The sequence below is a fragment of the Xyrauchen texanus genome, chromosome 32 (genome assembly GCF_025860055.1).
Source record: "Xyrauchen texanus isolate HMW12.3.18 chromosome 32, RBS_HiC_50CHRs, whole genome shotgun sequence".
NCBI classification, from domain to species: Eukaryota; Metazoa; Chordata; class Actinopteri; order Cypriniformes; family Catostomidae; genus Xyrauchen; species Xyrauchen texanus.
In genome coordinates, this window is record NC_068307.1 from 26,813,961 (window position 1) to 26,833,793 (window position 19,833).

The 19,833-nt window shown below is 38.0% G+C and overlaps 1 protein-coding gene across 3 annotated transcripts; it reads left to right on the forward strand.

Annotated features, from left to right (window-relative positions):
- Nucleotides 1–4,640: 4,640 nt before the first annotated feature.
- On the forward strand, nucleotides 4,641–19,507 carry LOC127625697 (sodium- and chloride-dependent GABA transporter 1-like). 3 transcript variants are annotated; one of them, XM_052101047.1, is made up of 15 exons: nucleotides 4,641–5,814; nucleotides 5,967–6,324; nucleotides 6,564–6,695; nucleotides 6,923–7,023; nucleotides 7,166–7,275; nucleotides 7,538–7,670; nucleotides 8,637–8,771; nucleotides 8,865–8,968; nucleotides 9,246–9,370; nucleotides 9,668–9,780; nucleotides 13,572–13,703; nucleotides 14,769–14,871; nucleotides 15,763–15,863; nucleotides 15,956–16,123; nucleotides 16,703–19,507. In XM_052101047.1, exons 2-15 carry the CDS (start codon nucleotides 6,090–6,092, stop codon nucleotides 16,808–16,810), a joined length of 1,800 nt encoding a protein of 599 aa, XP_051957007.1. In that variant the 5' UTR covers nucleotides 4,641–5,814; nucleotides 5,967–6,089; the 3' UTR covers nucleotides 16,811–19,507. The 3 variants fall into 3 exon arrangements, with proteins under 3 accessions (XP_051957007.1, XP_051957006.1, XP_051957008.1); XM_052101046.1 differs by having other exon boundaries at nucleotides 4,641–5,080; XM_052101048.1 differs by having other exon boundaries at nucleotides 4,641–5,016.
- Nucleotides 19,508–19,833: the final 326 nt, after the last annotated feature.

A 19,833-nucleotide genomic window follows, 5' to 3' on the forward strand; every position in this document is an offset into this window, starting at 1 on the left:
GGTACGGAAAGTATTCAGACCCCCTTACATTTTTCACTCTTTGTTATATTGCAGCCATTTGCTAAAATCATTTAAGTTCATTTTTTTCCTCATTATTGTACAAACAGCACCCCATATTGACAGAAAAACACAGAATTGTTGAAATTTTTGCACATTTATTAAAAAAGAAAAACTGAAATATCACATGGTCCTAAGTTTCAGACCCTTTGTTCAGTATTTAGTAGAAGCACCCTTTTGATCTAATACAGCCATGAGTCTTTTTGGGAAAGATGCAACAAGTTTTTCACATCTGGATTTGGGTATCCTCTGCCATTCCTCCTTGCAGATCCTCTCCAGTTCTGTCAGGTTGGATGGTAAATGTTGGTGGACAGCCATTTTCAGTTCTCTCCAGAGATGCTCAATTGGGTTTAAGTCAGGGCTCTGGCTGGGCCATTCAAGAACAGTCACGGAGTTGTTGTGAAGCCACTCCTTCGTTATTTTAGCGGTGTGCTTAGGGTCATTGTCTTGTTGGAAGGTGAACCTTCGGCCCAGTCTGAGGTCCAGAGCACTCTGGAGAAGGTTTTCATCCAGGATATCCCTGTACTTGGTCACATTCATCTTTTCCTCGATTGCAACCAGTCGTCCTGTCCCTGCAGCTGAAAAACACACCCACAGCATGATGCTGCCTCCACCATGCTTCACTGTTGAGACTGTATTGGACAGGTGATGAGCAGTGCCTGGTTTTCTCCACACATACCGCTTAGAATTAAGGCCAAAAAGTTCTATCTTGGTCTCATCAGACCAGAGAATCTTATTTATCACCATCTTGAAACTCCATGCGGGCTTTCATTTGTCTTGCACTGAGGAGAGGCTTCCGTCGGGCCACTCTGCCATAAAGCCCCGACTGGTGGATGGCTGCAGTGATGGTTGACTTACTACAACTTTCTCCCATCTCCCGACTGCATCTCTGGAGCTCAGCCACAGTGATCTTTGGGTTTTCTTTACCTCTCTCACCAAGGCTCTTCTCCCCAATAGCTCAGTTTGGCCAGACGGCCAGCTCTAGGAAGGGTTCTGGTCGTCCCAAATGTCTTCCATTTAAGGATTATGGAGGCCACTGTGCTCTTATGAACCTTAAGGGCAGCAGAAATTTTTTTGTAACCATGGCCAGATCTGTGCCTTGCCACAATTCTGTCTCTGAGCTCTTCAGGCAGTTCCTTTGACCTCATGATTCTCATTTGCTCTGACATGCACTGTGAGCTGTAAGGTCTTATATAGACAGGTGTGTGGCTTTCCTAATCAAGTCCAGTCAGTATAATCAAACACAGCTGGACTCAATTGAAGGTGTAGAACCATCTCAAGGATGATCAGAAGAAATGGACAGCACCTGAGTTAAATATATGAGTGTCACAGCAAAGGGTCTGAATACTTAGGACCATGTGATATTTCAGTTTTTCTTTTTTAATAAATGTGCAAAAATGTCAACAATTCTGTGTTTTTCTGTCAATATGGGGTGCTGTGTGTACAATAATGAGGAAAAAAATGAACTTAAATGATTTTAGCAAATGGCTGCAATATAACAAAGAGTGAAAAATGTAAGGGGTCTGAATATTTTCCGTACCCACTGTATATATATATATATATATATATATATATATATATATATATATATATATATATTAGGAATACTTAGTTCCGACGTGGCCTTTTGCTGTTGTAGCCAAGGTTTGATATGTTGTGCATTCTGAGATGCTATTCTGCTCACTACAATTGTACAGAGTATTTATCTGAGTTACTGTAGCCTTTAGGTCAGCTCTAACCAGTCTGGCCATTATCTGCTGACCTCTCTCATCAACAAGGTGTTTCTGTCCACAGAACAGCCGCTCACAGTATGTTTTTTGTTGTTTTTTTTTGGCAAAAAAAAACTCTTGATACAGTTGTGTGTGAAAATCACAGAATATCAGCAGTTACAGAAATACTCAAACCAGCCCATCTGGCACCAACAATTATGCCATGGTCGAAATCACTTAAATCACATTTCTTCCCCATTCTGATTGTTGATGTGAACATTAACTGAACCTCCTGACCTGTATGTGCTTGATTTTATGTGTTGCACTGCTGCCATATGATTTGCTGGTTAGATAATTGCATGACAAAGTAGGTGTACAGTTGTACCTAATGAAGTGGTCGATAAGTGTGTGTGTGTGTGTGTGTGTGTGTGTATGTATGTGTGTGTGTATATATATATATATATATATATATATATATATATATATATATATATATATATATATACACACATACACTAACCTCTCCTTTTCTGACTGTCACATTCAAACCCATGGTAATGTCCCAAAAGGGCATTAAACAACATGTATTTTAAGGACCATACTGTAATAAAGTTAATTGTTTTGTGGCCTTAATAGTCAAAAGCCATAGACAGATCAGCAATGCTGTTAGAGGTGACAGGTTCGAAAGATGCCATGTTGCAGTAAGACTTACTTCTGCCTATTTCGTCATTGTTATCCTTAATTAATTATTCTAATCTGGTCTGAAGACTTCTTGATATGTGAATGCTGTAATGTCAAATGAGAGACTATTAAATTATTATTGTATAGGAGTTAATTGCTGCGTATTCCTTTAGGTCTCCTACAAGGGTATTTTATTTCGGAAGACAGTCAGCTAAGAAGATTATAAGACCAGTATTCAATTTATCTCCCACCTCCAGACTTTACTTATTGACTGACTTTCTTATCACTGATTACCAGAATCCAGAGAATGACTGGCATCGTCATCTCAATCTGACACTTTGGAAACTGCTATTTATTTATAAAAAAAAAAAAAAAATTACAATATTTTTTTTTAAACCCAAAACATGTTTGCTGTTGTCTATTATTTTGTCTTTCATCTAGTATTAAATCCATCGTTCATATAACAGTGTGACACATGGACAATATGCATTTGAAATGTAATTCTTTATGAAGCTGCTTATATATACATTTTTTTGCATTATTACTATTGTATTTCATTGTAATTACATGTAACACGGGCACTGTGTTACAGACTGTTGGCATATCATGGTTAGTGGTCGAACAATAAAGTTATCATGAATGTTTTTTTTTGTTTGTTTTTTTATTAGTGACAATGCCCATACTAAAATCTAGAGAGCAGTGTGCCTGGTGGCAAAATAATGTAATATACTACTTAATACAATTCAATGAAAGCAAATGTGATAAATGCAAATAACTGAAAATAATCAGAAATGTATTTACACCATATTCATTCAAAATGTATTAAACAAATTGAAACAGATATGTTTATTATTCATCATCAAGGCTGTTAGTAGATTTTGAAACTGTCACAAAGGGTAATTAACACTTCTGTTAATCGGTCAAGCAGATACAATAAACAATAATCTCAGTGTGGCTAACTACTGATCGATTGATCAGCCTGATCATTATAACAGACTATTGTGCTCATGCCGACTGTGAAAGTTTGTCTTTGGAACTAGTTCATAATTTGGAAAATCGATAAATAATAAGACACTCTGCTTTAAAAATAACATACTTCTTTTATAAGCACCAACTTGTGTTTTGGTTTGTTTAGTTTTATGGTCTTATCCAAATGCATTTGTACACTTAAAACCTTATTAAAGCAACAAATTATACAGAAAATGTCTGAGATGAGTAATGTTGCTGAACAATGAAAATTGATACACTTGCAAGAAGTAAACAACTGCAAGTAGCCACTGTCAGTCAACTGATAAAACATGCATGATCTCTCACACACACACACACACACACACACACACACACACACACACACACACACACACACACATGTTGTGTTTCCATGTTTTATGGGGACTTTCCATAGACATAATGGTTTTTATACTGTACAAACTTTATATTCTATCCCCTAAACCTAACCCTACCCCTAAACCTAACACTCACAGAAAACTTTCTGCATTTTTACATTTTCAAAAAACATAATTTAGTATGATTTATAAGCTGTTTTCCTCATGGGGACTGACAAAATGTCCCCACAAGGTCAAAAATTTTGGGTTTTACTATCCTTATGGGGACATTTGGTCCCCACAAAGTGATAAATACATGCTCACACACACACACACACACACACACACACACACACACACACACACACACACACACACACACACACACACTTATGTTGGTCTACCTATCATTATGAGGACTTTCCATAGACATAATGACTTTTATACTGTACAAACTATAGATTCTATCCTCTAAACCTAACACAACCCCTAAACCAAATCATCACAGAAAACTTTCTACATTTTTACATTTTCAATAAAACATTGTTTAGTATGATTTTTAAGCGATTTGAATTATGGGGACACTAGAAATGTCCTCATAAATCACATTTATAGCATAATACCCTTGTAATTACTAATTTGTAACTTACAAAATTGTCCTCGTAAATCACAAAAACACGCACACACACACACACACACACACACACAAGTGCAAGTTATTGAAAAAAGAAAGAAAAAACAAACAAACAAAAGAAAACACACACACACACACACACACGCGCGCGCACACACACACACACACACACACACAAACAAAAGCATTTAAAAAGCGTTGAAAGGAGAATGTGCTCAGTGTCTCGGATCTCAGTGGTGGAAATGTTGTTTTTGGGGAGGGTCGACTTTGAGCTGACATTGAGAATGAGAATCTGTGCTTCATGTAACATCTCCGGACGCTCGTGGTAGACGGAGCTGCTCCTCTGTCTCTGACTCTTTCCCACTGTCCTTCAGCACCACAGCATTGGACAGCACCAGGCAACCAGACCCTCATTCACCTTTCCCCTCAGGATAGCTGTTTGCATCACTTGACTTTATGGAGACATTTTGCGCTGGTCTAGACAAGTGAAATTACAAGTGTTCGTCTTGGAGAGGAACCAACGGACACACCGCCTAAACCGTTCTGGCAGAAAAAAAAAAAAAAAAAAAAAAAAAAAAAAAAAAAAAAAAGAAACAAACCCGGTTCCAGTGTGAGAAGATCACGGAATTTGATTGATATAAAATCCAGAGACGGGATTTATTGATATTTCAATGGTTACTTGCGACCCCACCCCCCTACACTTTTATTTTATTTTAATTTTTTATAATTTTTATAGGGAAAATACACTTGCTTCTAAATTATTTATAAGGTTAAAGCTCAAAAGAAGTGTTTAAATACACTTCTGCCTAAAATATTCGAATTGAATTTGTATGCGCGTATCAGGCGAATACTACGCCTACAAAACCTCTACGCACTGTCCGCTGTCACTTGTTTTTATATATTTTAGTCTTCAGTCAGTATCTTAGTCTAACAGTCGTCTAACACCCATTTATACTGCTAGACCGTTCCCGTTGTAATCAGTGGAGTTTTCTATATCGCAAGTTTAAACTGTTTAATGCGACTTTTTGAGTCCGCGGTTCAGCGCGTCCTCAAGCACTCTCCGTGCGCAAAGTTCTAGACTCCCAGCTTTGTACATTATAACCGGAGCTTTCGAGTTTTTTCGCGTCGCTTCTAGTGTAGATATAGGCTGTAATATAAATAACAATTTAACCAGATTTTTTTAACTGTTGGACAGCAACAAGGCGAAGGATATTATTTGATCTTCTAAATGTCACTAATTTACTTAAATTCAGTAATAAGTTAAAATACGTCTACACTAGTAAAATATTAAGATTCATGTCGCTGAAGTTTCTGATTTATAAAAATGTTTTTACGCAATTGAATAATTTTAAACTAGCATACAAATGGTCTGAAGAAACGCAATTTATCCGATCTTTTTATGCGCCAGGCAGGTGCACTAATTTGTAGCCTATTTATTTATTTATTTATTTATTTGTCAATTATACTTATTTTGTAATGAATGTATGTATGTGATGAACATCAAGTGCACGCAAAATAACATGTATATCTAAACGAGATTTCTCTACCATTAACTTCTAGGTGAGTGTCAAGCTTCATTGGCGTTTTTTACTCTAGTCATTGGTTAACCGAACCGCGAAGCTGCTCTCTACGTGGACCGGTGCTGAACTCTCCCGTCCGACCGCCAGGCCCAAACCCAGAGACATGGCCACGAACGGCACAAAAGCCTCCGATGGACACGTTTTAACAGAGGTGAACGAATCGCCCACCGCCAATGACAAACCAAAAACTCTGGTGGTGAAAGTTCAGAAGAAAAAGGAACTTCCTGACAGAGAAACGTGGCAGGGGAAATTTGACTTTCTTTTGTCTTGTGTTGGCTATGCGATTGGACTTGGAAATGTCTGGAGATTTCCTTATCTATGCGGAAAAAACGGAGGAGGTAAAGAAAAGTCGCTGATTTTGTTCTACATTTCCTTTCTCAAAACAAAAGTAGATCAAAAATGACGTCTCCTAATCAACGAAAATTATTTTATTTTTTTTCCGGTCCAATCTATGCGCTAAGTGCGCAATCATTGGAAGCACAAAAATCTCAATATTACCATAACAGTGGATTTAAAAGGCGGATACGTATTTGAATTTGTCTCATTGTCACCCTTTATTACCCTTCTATCTGTTTAGGGGCCTTCTTGATTCCTTACTTTTTGACCCTCATATTTGCTGGGGTCCCGTTGTTTCTTCTGGAAACTGCCCTCGGTCAATATACATCCATTGGTGGTCTTGGCGTGTGGAAACTGGCCCCTATGTTCAAAGGTAATCCTGACAATGTTGAACACATAACCCTGTCAAAAAAATATTATTCATTGATGTTCAGAAACATACAAATTTGGTGTCATTCCATAGTCTCCACCGTCAACGCGCACCGTTATAAATATTAGTCGTACTCTGCCATTCCTTCAGATGAATGTTTAGTCTTCAACAACATTATAGCTTATTTTAGTAGAGTTATTATAGCGCATAAATTTCCATAATGTTCGTAGGTGTCGGCCTGGCAGCAGCAGTCCTGTCTTTCTGGCTTAACATTTACTACATCGTCATAATTGCCTGGGCCATTTACTATCTCTATAACTCATTCACCACAGTAAGTTTTCTACTTTAGGCATAAATAAACATTCCACCACTTCACATATCTTATAAAATACATGACAAAAAATGACTAGACTATTGCACTCCATAAACACTGTTGTTTCAGGGATTGTACTCTTTGAAATGTCCTCTTTCAGGATCTCCCATGGAAATCTTGTGACAACCCTTGGAATACAGAAAAATGTTTCTCAAACTACAGCATGGCAAACACCGCCAACATGACAAGCGCTGTTGTGGAGTTTTGGGAGTAAGGGCATTTTTTTCAACAGTTTGGAATTTTGTATTCTTGCAAGATACAAACACTTTCCATTTGTCCTCAGCTGTGTAAACAAGCCAGTGTTGTTTCACAAAAATGCATATATTGTGCTATTTTTGGCAAACAATCTCAGTTGAATGATTTTTATGGTCAAATAAGCTCTGTTTTAAACTGTTTGTGGGTTATGTGGTCTGACAGATAAAAATTCTAGACTTACATTTTCTTATAATGTTTATTCCCCTTTCCCTCTCAGACATAACATGCATCAACTGAGTGATGGTTTGGAAAAGCCGGGAGAGATAAGATTGCCACTAGCAATAACACTGGCCATTGCCTGGGTTCTGGTCTATTTTTGTATCTGGAAGGGTGTAGGATGGACTGGAAAGGTAAGAATGAAAGAGCTTGTGCTATGCTTTTCCAAATCACAAATATAATTTCAAATATATTCCAAATATATATATATATATATATATATATATATATATATATATATATATATATATATATATATTATACACTCAATACACTCACTTAGCACTTTATTAGGAACACTATGGTCCTAATAAAGTGCCCAATGTGTTCTTCTGTTGTAGCCAATCCACCTCATGGTTCAATGTGTTGTGCATTCTGAGATGCTATTCTGCTCACTACAATCATACAGAGTGGTTATCTGAGTAACCGTAGCCTTTTTGTCAGATCTAACCAGTCTGGCCATTCTCCGTTGACCTCACTCATCAACAAGATGTTTCCGTCCACAGAACTCCTGCTCACTGGATGTTTTTTTGTTTTTTGGCACCATTCTTTGTACCATTCTGTTGTGTGTGAAAATCCCAGGAGATCAGCAGTTACAGAAATCCTCAAACCAGGCCCTTTGGCACCAACAATTAGGCCACGGTCTAAAAATGTTTTTCCCCCATTCTGATGGTTGATGTGAACATCAAATGAAGCTTCTGACCCATATCTTCATGATTTTATGCATTGCACTGCTACCACATGATTGGCTGATTAGATAATCACATGAATAAGTAGGAGTGTAGGTTTCCCAAATAAGGTGCTCAGTGAGTGTGTGTGTTTGTGTGTGTGTGTGTGTGTGTGTATATATATATATATATATATATATATATATATATATATATATATATATATATATATATATATATATAAATAGACTTTAAAAATAAAGCTCTGAATATTGTAAATGAGTAACAAAATGCTGTCATGTTTAACAAGCTCTCTAATTGCTTTTTTCTTTTAGTAGAAACACTGTATTTTATCACACAATATTTATATTGTGAGGAGCCAGGATGAAAGCATTTCGGCTTTTTTCTTAACAGTATTACTTTGTTTTTCAGGTAGTATATTTCTCTGCCACATACCCATACTTTATGCTATTTATTCTTTTCATCCGTGGAGTGACACTGCCTGGAGCGAAAGAGGGCATTTTGTTCTATATCACGCCGGAGTTCAGCAAGCTGAAAGAATCAGAGGTAGAGTGCTTTGTAATTACCATACAGTAATAGACGCTTGTTCACAGGCATAACATTTGGTGAATTTGTGCCATGTCTTGTCTGTTCTCTTAGGTGTGGCTTGATGCAGCCACTCAGATCTTCTTCTCTTATGGTCTGGGCCTGGGCTCTCTCATTGCCCTTGGGAGCTACAACCCTCATAACAATAACATATACAAGTATGCAGCAATTGTAAGATTTATTGAAAGAAATTTAAATGATAACCATTTCTTTTGTTCATACTTTAACAAAACACTAACTTGAATAATGCAAATAATTTTTTGTCTGTTCAAAATAATTTAGTCAGTTATTGTCTTTCAAAACAAGCTAAGCATTTCTGAAAGAGGTTTTGCTTGCACAAGATGATTCCTCATGACCCTTAATAGAATATAATTGAAAACAGGATACATAAATGAATAATAACTAAACAACCACACACTTTTGTCTGCTTCTCAGAGATTCTATCATCGTCTGCTGCATCAATTCCTTCACTAGTATGTTTGCTGGATTTGTCATTTTCTCTATCGTGGGCTTCATGGCCCACATCACAAAGCGGTCCATAGCTGACGTGGCTGCATCAGGTAGTTATGATGAATATCAGTTCAAAAGCAACAGTTCAGCTCAAAACTGTGAAATTAGATAATGACCTAAATGTGTTGAAGTATTTTGATATGACATATGGCCTCAATTATAAATCAGTAAGCAGTTATTTGTGGCCTTGTGTTTCATGATAGAAAATAACTATAATTAAAACAACTGTTCATAAAAAATTAACAGCTTTGTATTACAAGTTATGGGAGACTGTGGAGAATGTATTATGTATTATAAATGCATTGTAGCTTATTCAAAAAATGATTGAAAATGTTTTTTCTCTTTAGGGCCAGGGCTGGCATTCTTGGCCTACCCAGAGGCAGTCACCCAGCTGCCAATCTCACCACTCTGGGCAATTCTGTTTTTCTCAATGTTACTTATGCTTGGCATTGACAGTCAGGTAAAACACATGTTTCTCTGGTCTAAAAGTTTATTAATGGTATTAGAAATGGCAGGATGTCCATATTTATAAACAATCTCTTCAAAGTAACCTTTTAATTTAAATTAGTTCCATAAGGAACTAAAAGAGATTGACTCTCACCACAAACTATCTCCAAAAATGTTTTGTTCTCTTTAAGTTGTTTGATTCCACATGCATCTGATTTATAAAAGATGGTTTTCTATGGACCGAATAATGGATTAGTGACTAAACAATTACAAAAAGTAAATATCGAAATCTCAAAAACACCACACTGTAAAAGGTTGTTATATTACAGTTATTATGAGCTATTTCTGCTTGATTTGACCTTAAAAAAGGACTTTTGTTGGTGTATCCTTTTGAAGTCTGGTTGATTCAGTCATACTAAACAAGTGGTAACCTCAACTGTTACCTTAATTTTCTATTTGCACTTGATCTTCTAAAAATAATACAATAAGGTTCCTTTTGTTAACACCAGTTCCAATTCTGTCACTCACTCGACGATGTGTCGATGTATTGACATTAGGCGTTGATCTTGAGAGACCCGATCACCTCTCTTTATGAAAAGGCCAATGAAAATTGGCTAGTGGAATTTGCATGCCACTCCGGACATACGGGTATAAAAGGGAGCTGGAAAGCAGGATTCATTCAGATTTTTCCTTTGGAGACGAGTGGTTGTACTATCAGCGAGCTGAATACTACTACTGTTCCATTCACCTCTACAGAAGTGTATGCTGTTGGATATATGGCGCATTCAAGGGGCTTTCTCTCCTTCTGCACGCCAACTACAGATTCACCACTGGGCTCTTCGACAGCGCTACTAAAGAGTATATTTTCTGCTAAAAGAATGTGTTTATATAATAGCACACACATTGACGTTGAACGTCTTTTTAAAGACGTGTCTTTTTAACAATGTATTTCCGTACTTGTGTGATTCCTGGATGTGATCATTATCTCTCTGCCTCCGATGGCCATGGGTGCAGCCTCATGTGTCTGGGAAGCAATCACACTGAGGCTGCATTTGTGGATGGCTCATGTTCTCATTGCGAGAATATGACCATGACAAAGTTGTGGTTGCGGCTTTCCTTCTTCAAACGAGGGAAAGAGAACTCCTGCCACCCCCCACGCTGCGCTTTCTACCCACGGGTATGAGGCCGGCCGGACTGGTGCTGGAGGTGATATGGGGAATTCAATGGGCGCGGTTTCGCCGGGTAATTCCCCGCAGACCTCCCTTTCCCCAGCACACTCGTTTGCCCTGTCCTGTTCCAAAATTAGACCCACCACACGGACAGCTTGACGTCTCTTTCGGGGCCCGAGAGCTGGATGAGTCTTTGATTGCTGCATCGGAGAGCGCACTGGCAATGTCGGACCTGCTACCTTCAGGTCTGTCTACCCAGTCTGAGGGTGATACAGAGCTGACCGTAATGTTTGCCCAGGCCGGCGCGAGTATCGGGTTGGACTGGTACTCTCCAGCCTCCCCTGAGTGCTCACGGCTCGATGATTGGTTCCTGGGTTCGGGGTGCCACTCATGGCCAGGCCCCCCCGGTTCCTTTTTTCCCGAAGGTGCATGTAGAACTCACGAGGTCAAGGAGGGTAACCTTTTGCTGCTCGAAAAAGACTTCCCGGTTCGTCTGCTCTCACTATTCCCGACCTGGCGGGATAAACCGGTACACCCCTCCAGGTTCTGTAGGACTACGTCATCTCTGTGACCAAAGCCTACAGAGCTGCTGGACATACGATGGCTCTCTTGCAGGTACACCAGGCCAAGGCACTAAAGGAACTGCACGTGGGTAGTTCTGATCCTGATGTGCTGCAGCAGCTGCGCTTGGTCACGTTGCATGCACTCGCCAGGAGCGCCACCTGTGGCTGAATCTGGTCGAGATGAGGGACGGTGAGAAAGCACACTTTCTCAATGTGCCCATCTTCCAGATTGGACTTTTCAGCAACACCATTGAGGACTTCGCCCATCAGTTCTCAGTTGTGAAAATACAGACGGAGGCCATACAGCACATCTTGCCCCGGTGCAGCTCAAGATCCCGCACCCATCTGCTCATTGAGGGTGTCCCCTTGCCAGGCCGCACCGCCTCTACCCGAACCCAGTTCTCAGCCTTAGTCGCTAACCCACCCTATGATGGTTTCGCAGAGCAAGTGCGTGGCTACACGTGGCTACCGCTTTCCAACCTGTCGTGGTGGCTGGCCAGGACCATCCGACTCGGCTACGCAATTCAGTTCACCAGGCACCCACCCTGGTTCAGCGGCGTCCACCTCACTTTGGTGCAGGGCAAGAACGCCGCCACCCTGTGTGCGGAGATTGCGACCCTTCTTCGGAAGGGTGCGATAGAGCCTGTCCCTCCAGCCAAGATGGGGAAAGGTTTCTACAGCCTTTACTTCATCGTGCCAAAGAATGTACTGAAAGGACCTATCACCACGCCTTTTCCATGTGCGGCTGTTGAGCCCAGGTGTCGTATTGCCACATGTTGACCTCCCCTTTTGGGCAGGATGTGGTCTCTGTGGGGTCTTTTCCCCCTTAAAGAATATGAAAGGAAAAGAACACCTTCCCCGATGCGTATGATGGCGTTAGATGGCCCCAGCTGAATCTAATACTCTATGGAGAGAAAAGGCCGTGGCTGGCGTAGCCTGCTCCCATGCTAGTTACATCGCTTCCCCCCTCAGAGATGTGGGGAAGTACATGACATCATTTGGGGTGTTGGGGGAGGTTACGTGCAGTCTGATGCACCTGCTATTACATATGCTGCAGCTTGTTGCACCTGCATCGGCAGTTCACATAACACAGTTCAGCTGTTATGGCCTTTTTTCATAGGGACCCCTACTGTCACTACATTGACACAACATCGAGTGAGTGACAGAAGGGGAATGTCTCGGTTAACCTCTATTCCTTGATGGAGGGAACAAGATGTTTTGTCCCTCTTGCCACAATGCAATACAAGCTGCTGAAATGGCCGGGACCGTGTCTCAGCTCCTCAGCACAAAACCTGAATGAATCCTGCATTCCAGCTCCCTTTTATACCCGTATGTCTGGGGTAGAGGCATGCAAATTCCACTCTGCAATTTTCATTGGCCTTTTCTCAAAGATCCGAGGTGATCAGGGCTCTCAAGATCAACCCCTAGAGTCATTACATGGACACAACGTCATGTTTCCTCCCTCAGGGAACGGAGGTTACAACAGAAACAGAGACATTAACTACATTAGTTAACATGAACTAACAATGAACCTACTGTATTTTCATTATCTTAATATTAATAAGATAATGAAATAATATGTTTGACATGAAGAAACTCAGTTCATTTCAATTTTACCACATGAAGAAAAAGTTTAGGTTACCTGACACATTTTTTTTTCCCAGTGTAAAGGATAATAATGCAGCTTATTACATGGCTATTTAAATAAATAAATGGACTTGAAATACTGTGTTGACCTGAGTTTTAATTATTATTATTATATATTAGTTTATTATGCAATAAGAAAGCAATCATGTAGTGATTGGAGAGATTTGAAGGCAATCGGTTGCCTGGGAAAATTGTCAATTATAAAGTTTATCAGCCAGTAAACAAAAATATTGGACCACAGAATGATGTGATTAACCAGTCAGAATCAAGTATTCCAAAAAGACAGTGTAAGAAAACTAGTTAATTTAGAACTTACCGCATGATGCACATTTTTAGGTTACTTGACTGAAGTATTATTTTGCAGTGTTGTCTTTAAATCCAAACTTCTAAAATAAATGCTCAGTAATGTTTTATATTCTATGTAGTTCTGTACAGTGGAGGGCTTCATCACTGCTCTCGTGGATGAGTTCCCTCACTTGCTGCGAGGAAGACGAGAGATCTTCATTGCTGTTGTGTGCCTTGTGTCTTATTTGATCGGCCTGTCAAACATCACGCAGGTTAATGCATCTTCCTATTTTCCCCATAACATGGCTACAGACTTTTTCCTCTTCATTATGTGGGTTTCACATCACCCCCTAAAATGAGTAGGAGGACGATCACAGTGATATATATATATATAATGAGATATCTAATCTAGAAATATTAAAATATAAATAAAAAGAGCAAAACAGCTCTTGATTAAATAAGATCACCTCTTAGTACACAAACATTTGAGTGTTTTCACATAGATATGTAATGACCCTGGAGAGTTCCATCACAATACAAACTTGAACTGTTATCTTAAGTCTACAGAGACCTCTCTGTGTAAGTTAGGTATGACTGGTAGAATGGCACTAAGTTTTAAAGTTTTAAAGGTCCAATATTGTGAACGGCTTATAAAATAAGGAAACAGTTAGTTGTAGACATACGTTTAAATGCATGTTTTTATTAAATATATAAACAGATCCTCAGGAATAGGAATAGATTATTTAAATGGTAATAATGGTAGAATAAGACTAGGGTTTCAATATGAGATCAAAATGATCCCTATTTACTTTTTAATACTACTAATAATATAATTTACTTTCATAATGTCTTGATAATCTTTCATCAAAATGTAATAACTTGCTTTGCTTGTCAAACAATTTTACTTTTCAACCAAAGGGTGTCTCAGTAGGGAAGTAGACCTCCAAAAAATTGTTTTCAGGTGTGGCTCCATTTTGTTATGGAACATTCACTCAGAAGTACGTCACATTACGGAAGTGCAATAGGTTGCACATTTTGTTTCCTGTTGACTTGAATACAGAAAACCAATTCACGTGGTAGTACAGCAAGTCACCAAGAAACTCACAACAATTTTGGTGACCATGTTAAATTATGTAATCCTTACAATATACTACATAAATTCAAACCCAGTCATGTGATTACTCATCTCTCCATCCTAAGCAGAAAAGAGAAAGATTGATTTTCTATAGTTCCACATATCCACAGCCATTGATGGTCAGGTCACTCTAGCCAGGATTTCTAAAATAATCTAAATTATTCAATTATGTCACTCATCATGGGAATTATTTTGTCTACAGGGTGGCCTCTATGTGTTCAAACTGTTTGACTACTACTCTGCTAGTGGAATGTGTCTGCTGTTCTTGGTGTTCTTTGAATGCATCTCAATATCCTGGTTCTATGGTAAATATCAACTTTTTTATCAAACAGTTCAATGGGTAAATGTCAGTTTTCCAATCAGATATTATGTTATTTGGTAGTTGAAATAGCATGTGAATTAATAATATGTGAATAAGTTTCACACGGTTTCAGCAGTCTCCTACAGTATGACATGTTATAATGTTTTGAAACATTGTTTTATGACCTCATATTAATTGAGAGCAAATGTGGAATAACTGTGCTAAAACAAAATAAAGAAAATTGTCACACCAAAGGTCAGTTTAAAATGTATAAGTTAACCTGCAATTTATACCATAGGGAGCAATTTCTACTTGATTTCTATTTCTAGTTTTGTTTGTGTAACATAGTGTATTCAGGTTGATTTAGTGATGTGAAATAATAATTTTGACTTGAATAAAACCAGTTTATTCAGATGTTACCACATTTTTTATGTTAACCTTTTTTTCATGCACATTTAACCTAAAATCTTTCTTGATTAATGGAGATGTTATTTGTCAACTACCCTGTTATAGATTTTTACCACTAAACCATTGTTTTGGTTATAGTTTGTAATTCTTCATTTGCCTTTTTATTTTACGCATACAGACACAAATCATAACACATACAATTTTTTTTTTTTTTAATCAAAGATGTTTATAATTTATGTAAATCTGGGTGCCAGACTAATTTCCACAGTCAGTTCATTTGAATTAATGTGAACCTGTACAATCTTAATGGTTTTGCATGGCAGGCTTGATAATGCAAACTACTGCATGATTCTCTATTTGCATTTATCAAAATGACATAGCAAACCTTCACCCCACAGTAATCCTAAATGAAGTGCAAATGAAGTGAATGTGTCATACATGCAGTACTGAATAACCCTGTACTCTCTTATGTTGTGCCTGCTTGCAGGTGTCAATAAATTCTATGGCAACATTGAGGAGATGATTGGATATAAGCCGTGTATTTGGTGGAAGCTGTGCTGGGTTGTATTCACCCCTTTGATTGTGGGGGTAAGTAGTCTTAAAGTGTCTTTGTTTACTAAAAGCAATTCTAAGACAGTATGAACTAACTAATCATATACTGTTTGTTCTTTCTCTTGAAGGGTGTATTCCTCTTCAGTGCATTTCAGATGGTGCCGCTAACAATGAATAATTATGTATTCCCAAAATGGGGACAAGGTGTAGGATGGTGCATGGCCCTGTCCTCCATGATTCTTATACCAGGATACATGGGCTACATGTTCCTCACTCTGAAGGGCTCATACAAAGAGGTATTGCTACCTTTTTAGTGCATGTGAAAGATCTCTCAGCCACAGGTGCACCTATCAGGAAACATGAAAGTTTCTTTGCTGATGATGCAGTAATTGATTTAGATTGCTTGCATTATTAATGCTGATGTTCCAGCATGGGGTGAAGCATGCACTGTTCCTATTTCGTGGCTATTGGATGTATTCTAATTGCATCAATTAGTGTTGAGTTCTTGCTATTTGAGCATGCAATCAGTGATTTGGGCTGACTGAACAAATTAGACACATAAGAGTTTTTGCTAAATATGTTTATCTCCATGTGAACCGAGGCAGGTTTCTGATTCTTGCAATTAGGAACCAAGAGCACCAGTATTTTTTTTTTTTTTTTTATGTCAATTTCTGTGAACATTACGGTTGCAGCATTTAATAATCCTGACAGATTTGAATCAGCATTTCCAACCAGGGAAGCAAATGTTTAGATTTGGCTAATATTATATCTTGATTTCCTAACCATAGCAATCAAGGTCATGATTTGTTCTTTCCTCGGCAGGAATATTTTATCTTTCCTGAAATGGCAACTGATGAATTTCTTAACTTTTTCAGCGCCTTCGGATTATGATTCAACCCACAACAGTGGTTCGAAGTCAAGAGAACGGGCCCGAACAGCAACCTGAAAACCCCAACCCCGCCAACGACGAGGCCTACATCTGAAGTCCCCATCGCCTACCCCATATTATCAAAGGTCAACTTTTAGAGAGATAATTAAAATGTTATCATGGTTGAACACAACCAAGGACTTCCATGTCTGAAATATAATCACCTACCTCCAAGGGAAAACCAACCTGATAACATATTATTTTTATTTTTTTGGAACCATATACAGTATATGATCCAAAAAAAGTTATCCAGCAATGCTCTAGGCTTAATCTGTATTTCATATGCAAGATATCAGTCTTTCAAAAAAAAAATACCACAGAGTAACCACAGGATTACTTGTCAATTAAACGATAATTCCAAATTTGGCATCCAATGTAATTCCAACACCACTGTGTTAATTTGATATTACATGTAATTAATGTATTAAAATATAAAAGTACAACTGTAGATTAGAATCAAATTGTATTTGATTGTATCTATCTATCTAGGTGCATATCTATCTATCTATCTATCTATCTATCTATCTATCTATCTATCTATCTATCTATCTATCTATCTATCTATCTATCTATCTATCTATCTATCTATCTATCTATCTATCCATCCATCTATCCATCTATCATCTGTACGTATGTATGTATACCGATGAGCCACAACATTAAAACCACCTACCTAATATCGTGTAGGTCCCCCTCATGCAGCCTAAACAGCGCCAACCTGTATCTCAGAATAGCATTCTGAGATGCTATTCTTCTCACCATGATTGTACAGAGCGATTATCTGACTTACCGTAGACTTTGTCAGTGCGAACCAGTCTGGTCATTCTCTGTTGACCTCTCTCATCAACAAGGCATTTCCATCCATAGAACTGTGACTCACTGGATGTTTTTGTATCCGTGTATTTTGTCTGACACCAACAATAATCCATGTGATTATCTAATCAGCCAATTGTGTGGCAGCAGTGCAGTGCATAAAATCATTCATATACAGGTCACGAGCTTCAATTCATTTTTGCATCAGCCATCAAAATGGGGAAAAATGTTGATCTCAGTGATTTACACCATGGCATGATTGTTGGTGCCAGATGGACTGAGTATTTCTGTAACTGCTGATCTCCTGGGATTTTCATGCAACAACAGTCTCTAGAATTTACACCAAATGGGGCCAAAAACAAAACAAAACAAACAAACAAACAAACAAACAAACGAAAAACATCCAGTGAGCAGCAGTTCTATGGATGGAAATGCTTTGTTGATGAGAGAGGTCAACCAAGAATGGCCAGACTGGTTTGACCTCACAAAGTCTACGGTAACTCAGATAACCACTCTGTACAATTGGCACTGTTTTGGCAGAAGAAGGGGGACCTACACAATATTAGGCAGGTGGTATATATGTGTATATGTGAAGGGAGCGAGAATATGGAAATGTGCAACAGGGTGAGATTGGATCTTGTGATCATTATCAAGGTTACAAAGCCAGGCTACAATGACTTTTCAAGACTTTACTGTTTCAGACACCCCTTCTCCCCTTTAGTCATTGGGAAAACCCTGAAAAGCACAAGACCAGTATGGATTTGGGTTTACAGATTCCCTAAGCAATGATGAATTACCAGTCACATGGGGCAAATTGACGTCACAAAAGACTGTTACAATTTTCTCCTTTATTTTCTAGAACAAAAAAAGAAATTTGTATGTGTTTTTTTTTAAAGATCATTTTAGTACATGTTTTCTGTGTGAGAGTAAGAAGGACCACATTACTGTGCATGCTCTATGACATGAAAAGTAATTTTTAGGTCACAGGTACCCCATGAAACCACTGTTAATCGTTCTCACCACATTTGCATGCCACTCCTCAGGAAAAATGGCGAAAGTGACCAAAATGAGCTCTCCTGGATCAAAAAAGATTATAGCTGTGAACAGCCTTCAGCAAATAATCAGTTCTGAGCAAAATCTATAGTCTGTTGCCATGGTTTCTAGGGTCATTTTGTCAGACATCATTGACAAACCAGCACTCTGTGTCAAAAATTTAATGAACCGATGTTTCTAATGAAAAGATGTCAAGGAAATTTTCTTTTCTTTTTAAATACACAGACTAGTTGGGCAATAAATAATTTTAATTAAATAATATATGACAGAGAGAGAGAGGCGACTTTCCACTTTTTTATTTTGGAATTCTACTGGTGAAAAGCACAAAGCTTTAACTTCACAAGCCACAAAAGTATCTGAAAAAGAACACTGTTAGTTTGCTTCTATTGCATCTACATGTGAGAGGGATCTGGATGAATTAGTAAATGTATTGTCTGCAAGAGGTCTGATGAAAATGTGCAATCAATAAGCGTTTTCGTTAAAATGTATAAATTTTACATCAGATTTCTCTCTGAAACAATGTTGTAAAACTGTACCTTGTAAAAGTATCTGTGAATGTCCATTTTGAAATTTTTGTCTTGTTCAAGAACCTTATATTATTTGCTGTTTACTGCAATAATGCATTGATCTCAGAAACTAAAGCACATATCTTTCTGAAATGTAAAAAAGAGTAGTAAAATAACAAATGAATAACAACAACGGAAGATTATAAGAGCATAGATAATATGTCTAGTCAAACTAAATATTGTTTTGTATATTTCTAACTGTTTGGGCCTAATGTAAAATATTCGGTGTAAAAAAATATAATAAATGTATTGAGATGATGTTATATAAAAGCATGACTGCAATATGTTATCAGATAAAAATAAAGTATTATAGATTATAATGTGTTTTATTATCTCGTGCCCAATAATAATTTGTTTCCTATAAAAAAGTATGAATTTACAGTAGAGTGCAAAAGTCTAAGACCACTGGTGAAAATGCATCTATTATGCAATTTCTGAATTTAATGTAAATTAAATTTTACATTTTTCACAACAGTAAAAAGTAGAAAAATTAACATTAATTTCAGAATTTTGTATGTCTCCCTTTTGCTTTAATGACAGTAAGCTGGCATGGACAAAACCTGATGACCCATTTTATCTCAGCATGAAAATGTCCCAAAAACCATTGTGTATGCTTTAATGGAAGCTGAAGGAAATCTTACCCTTT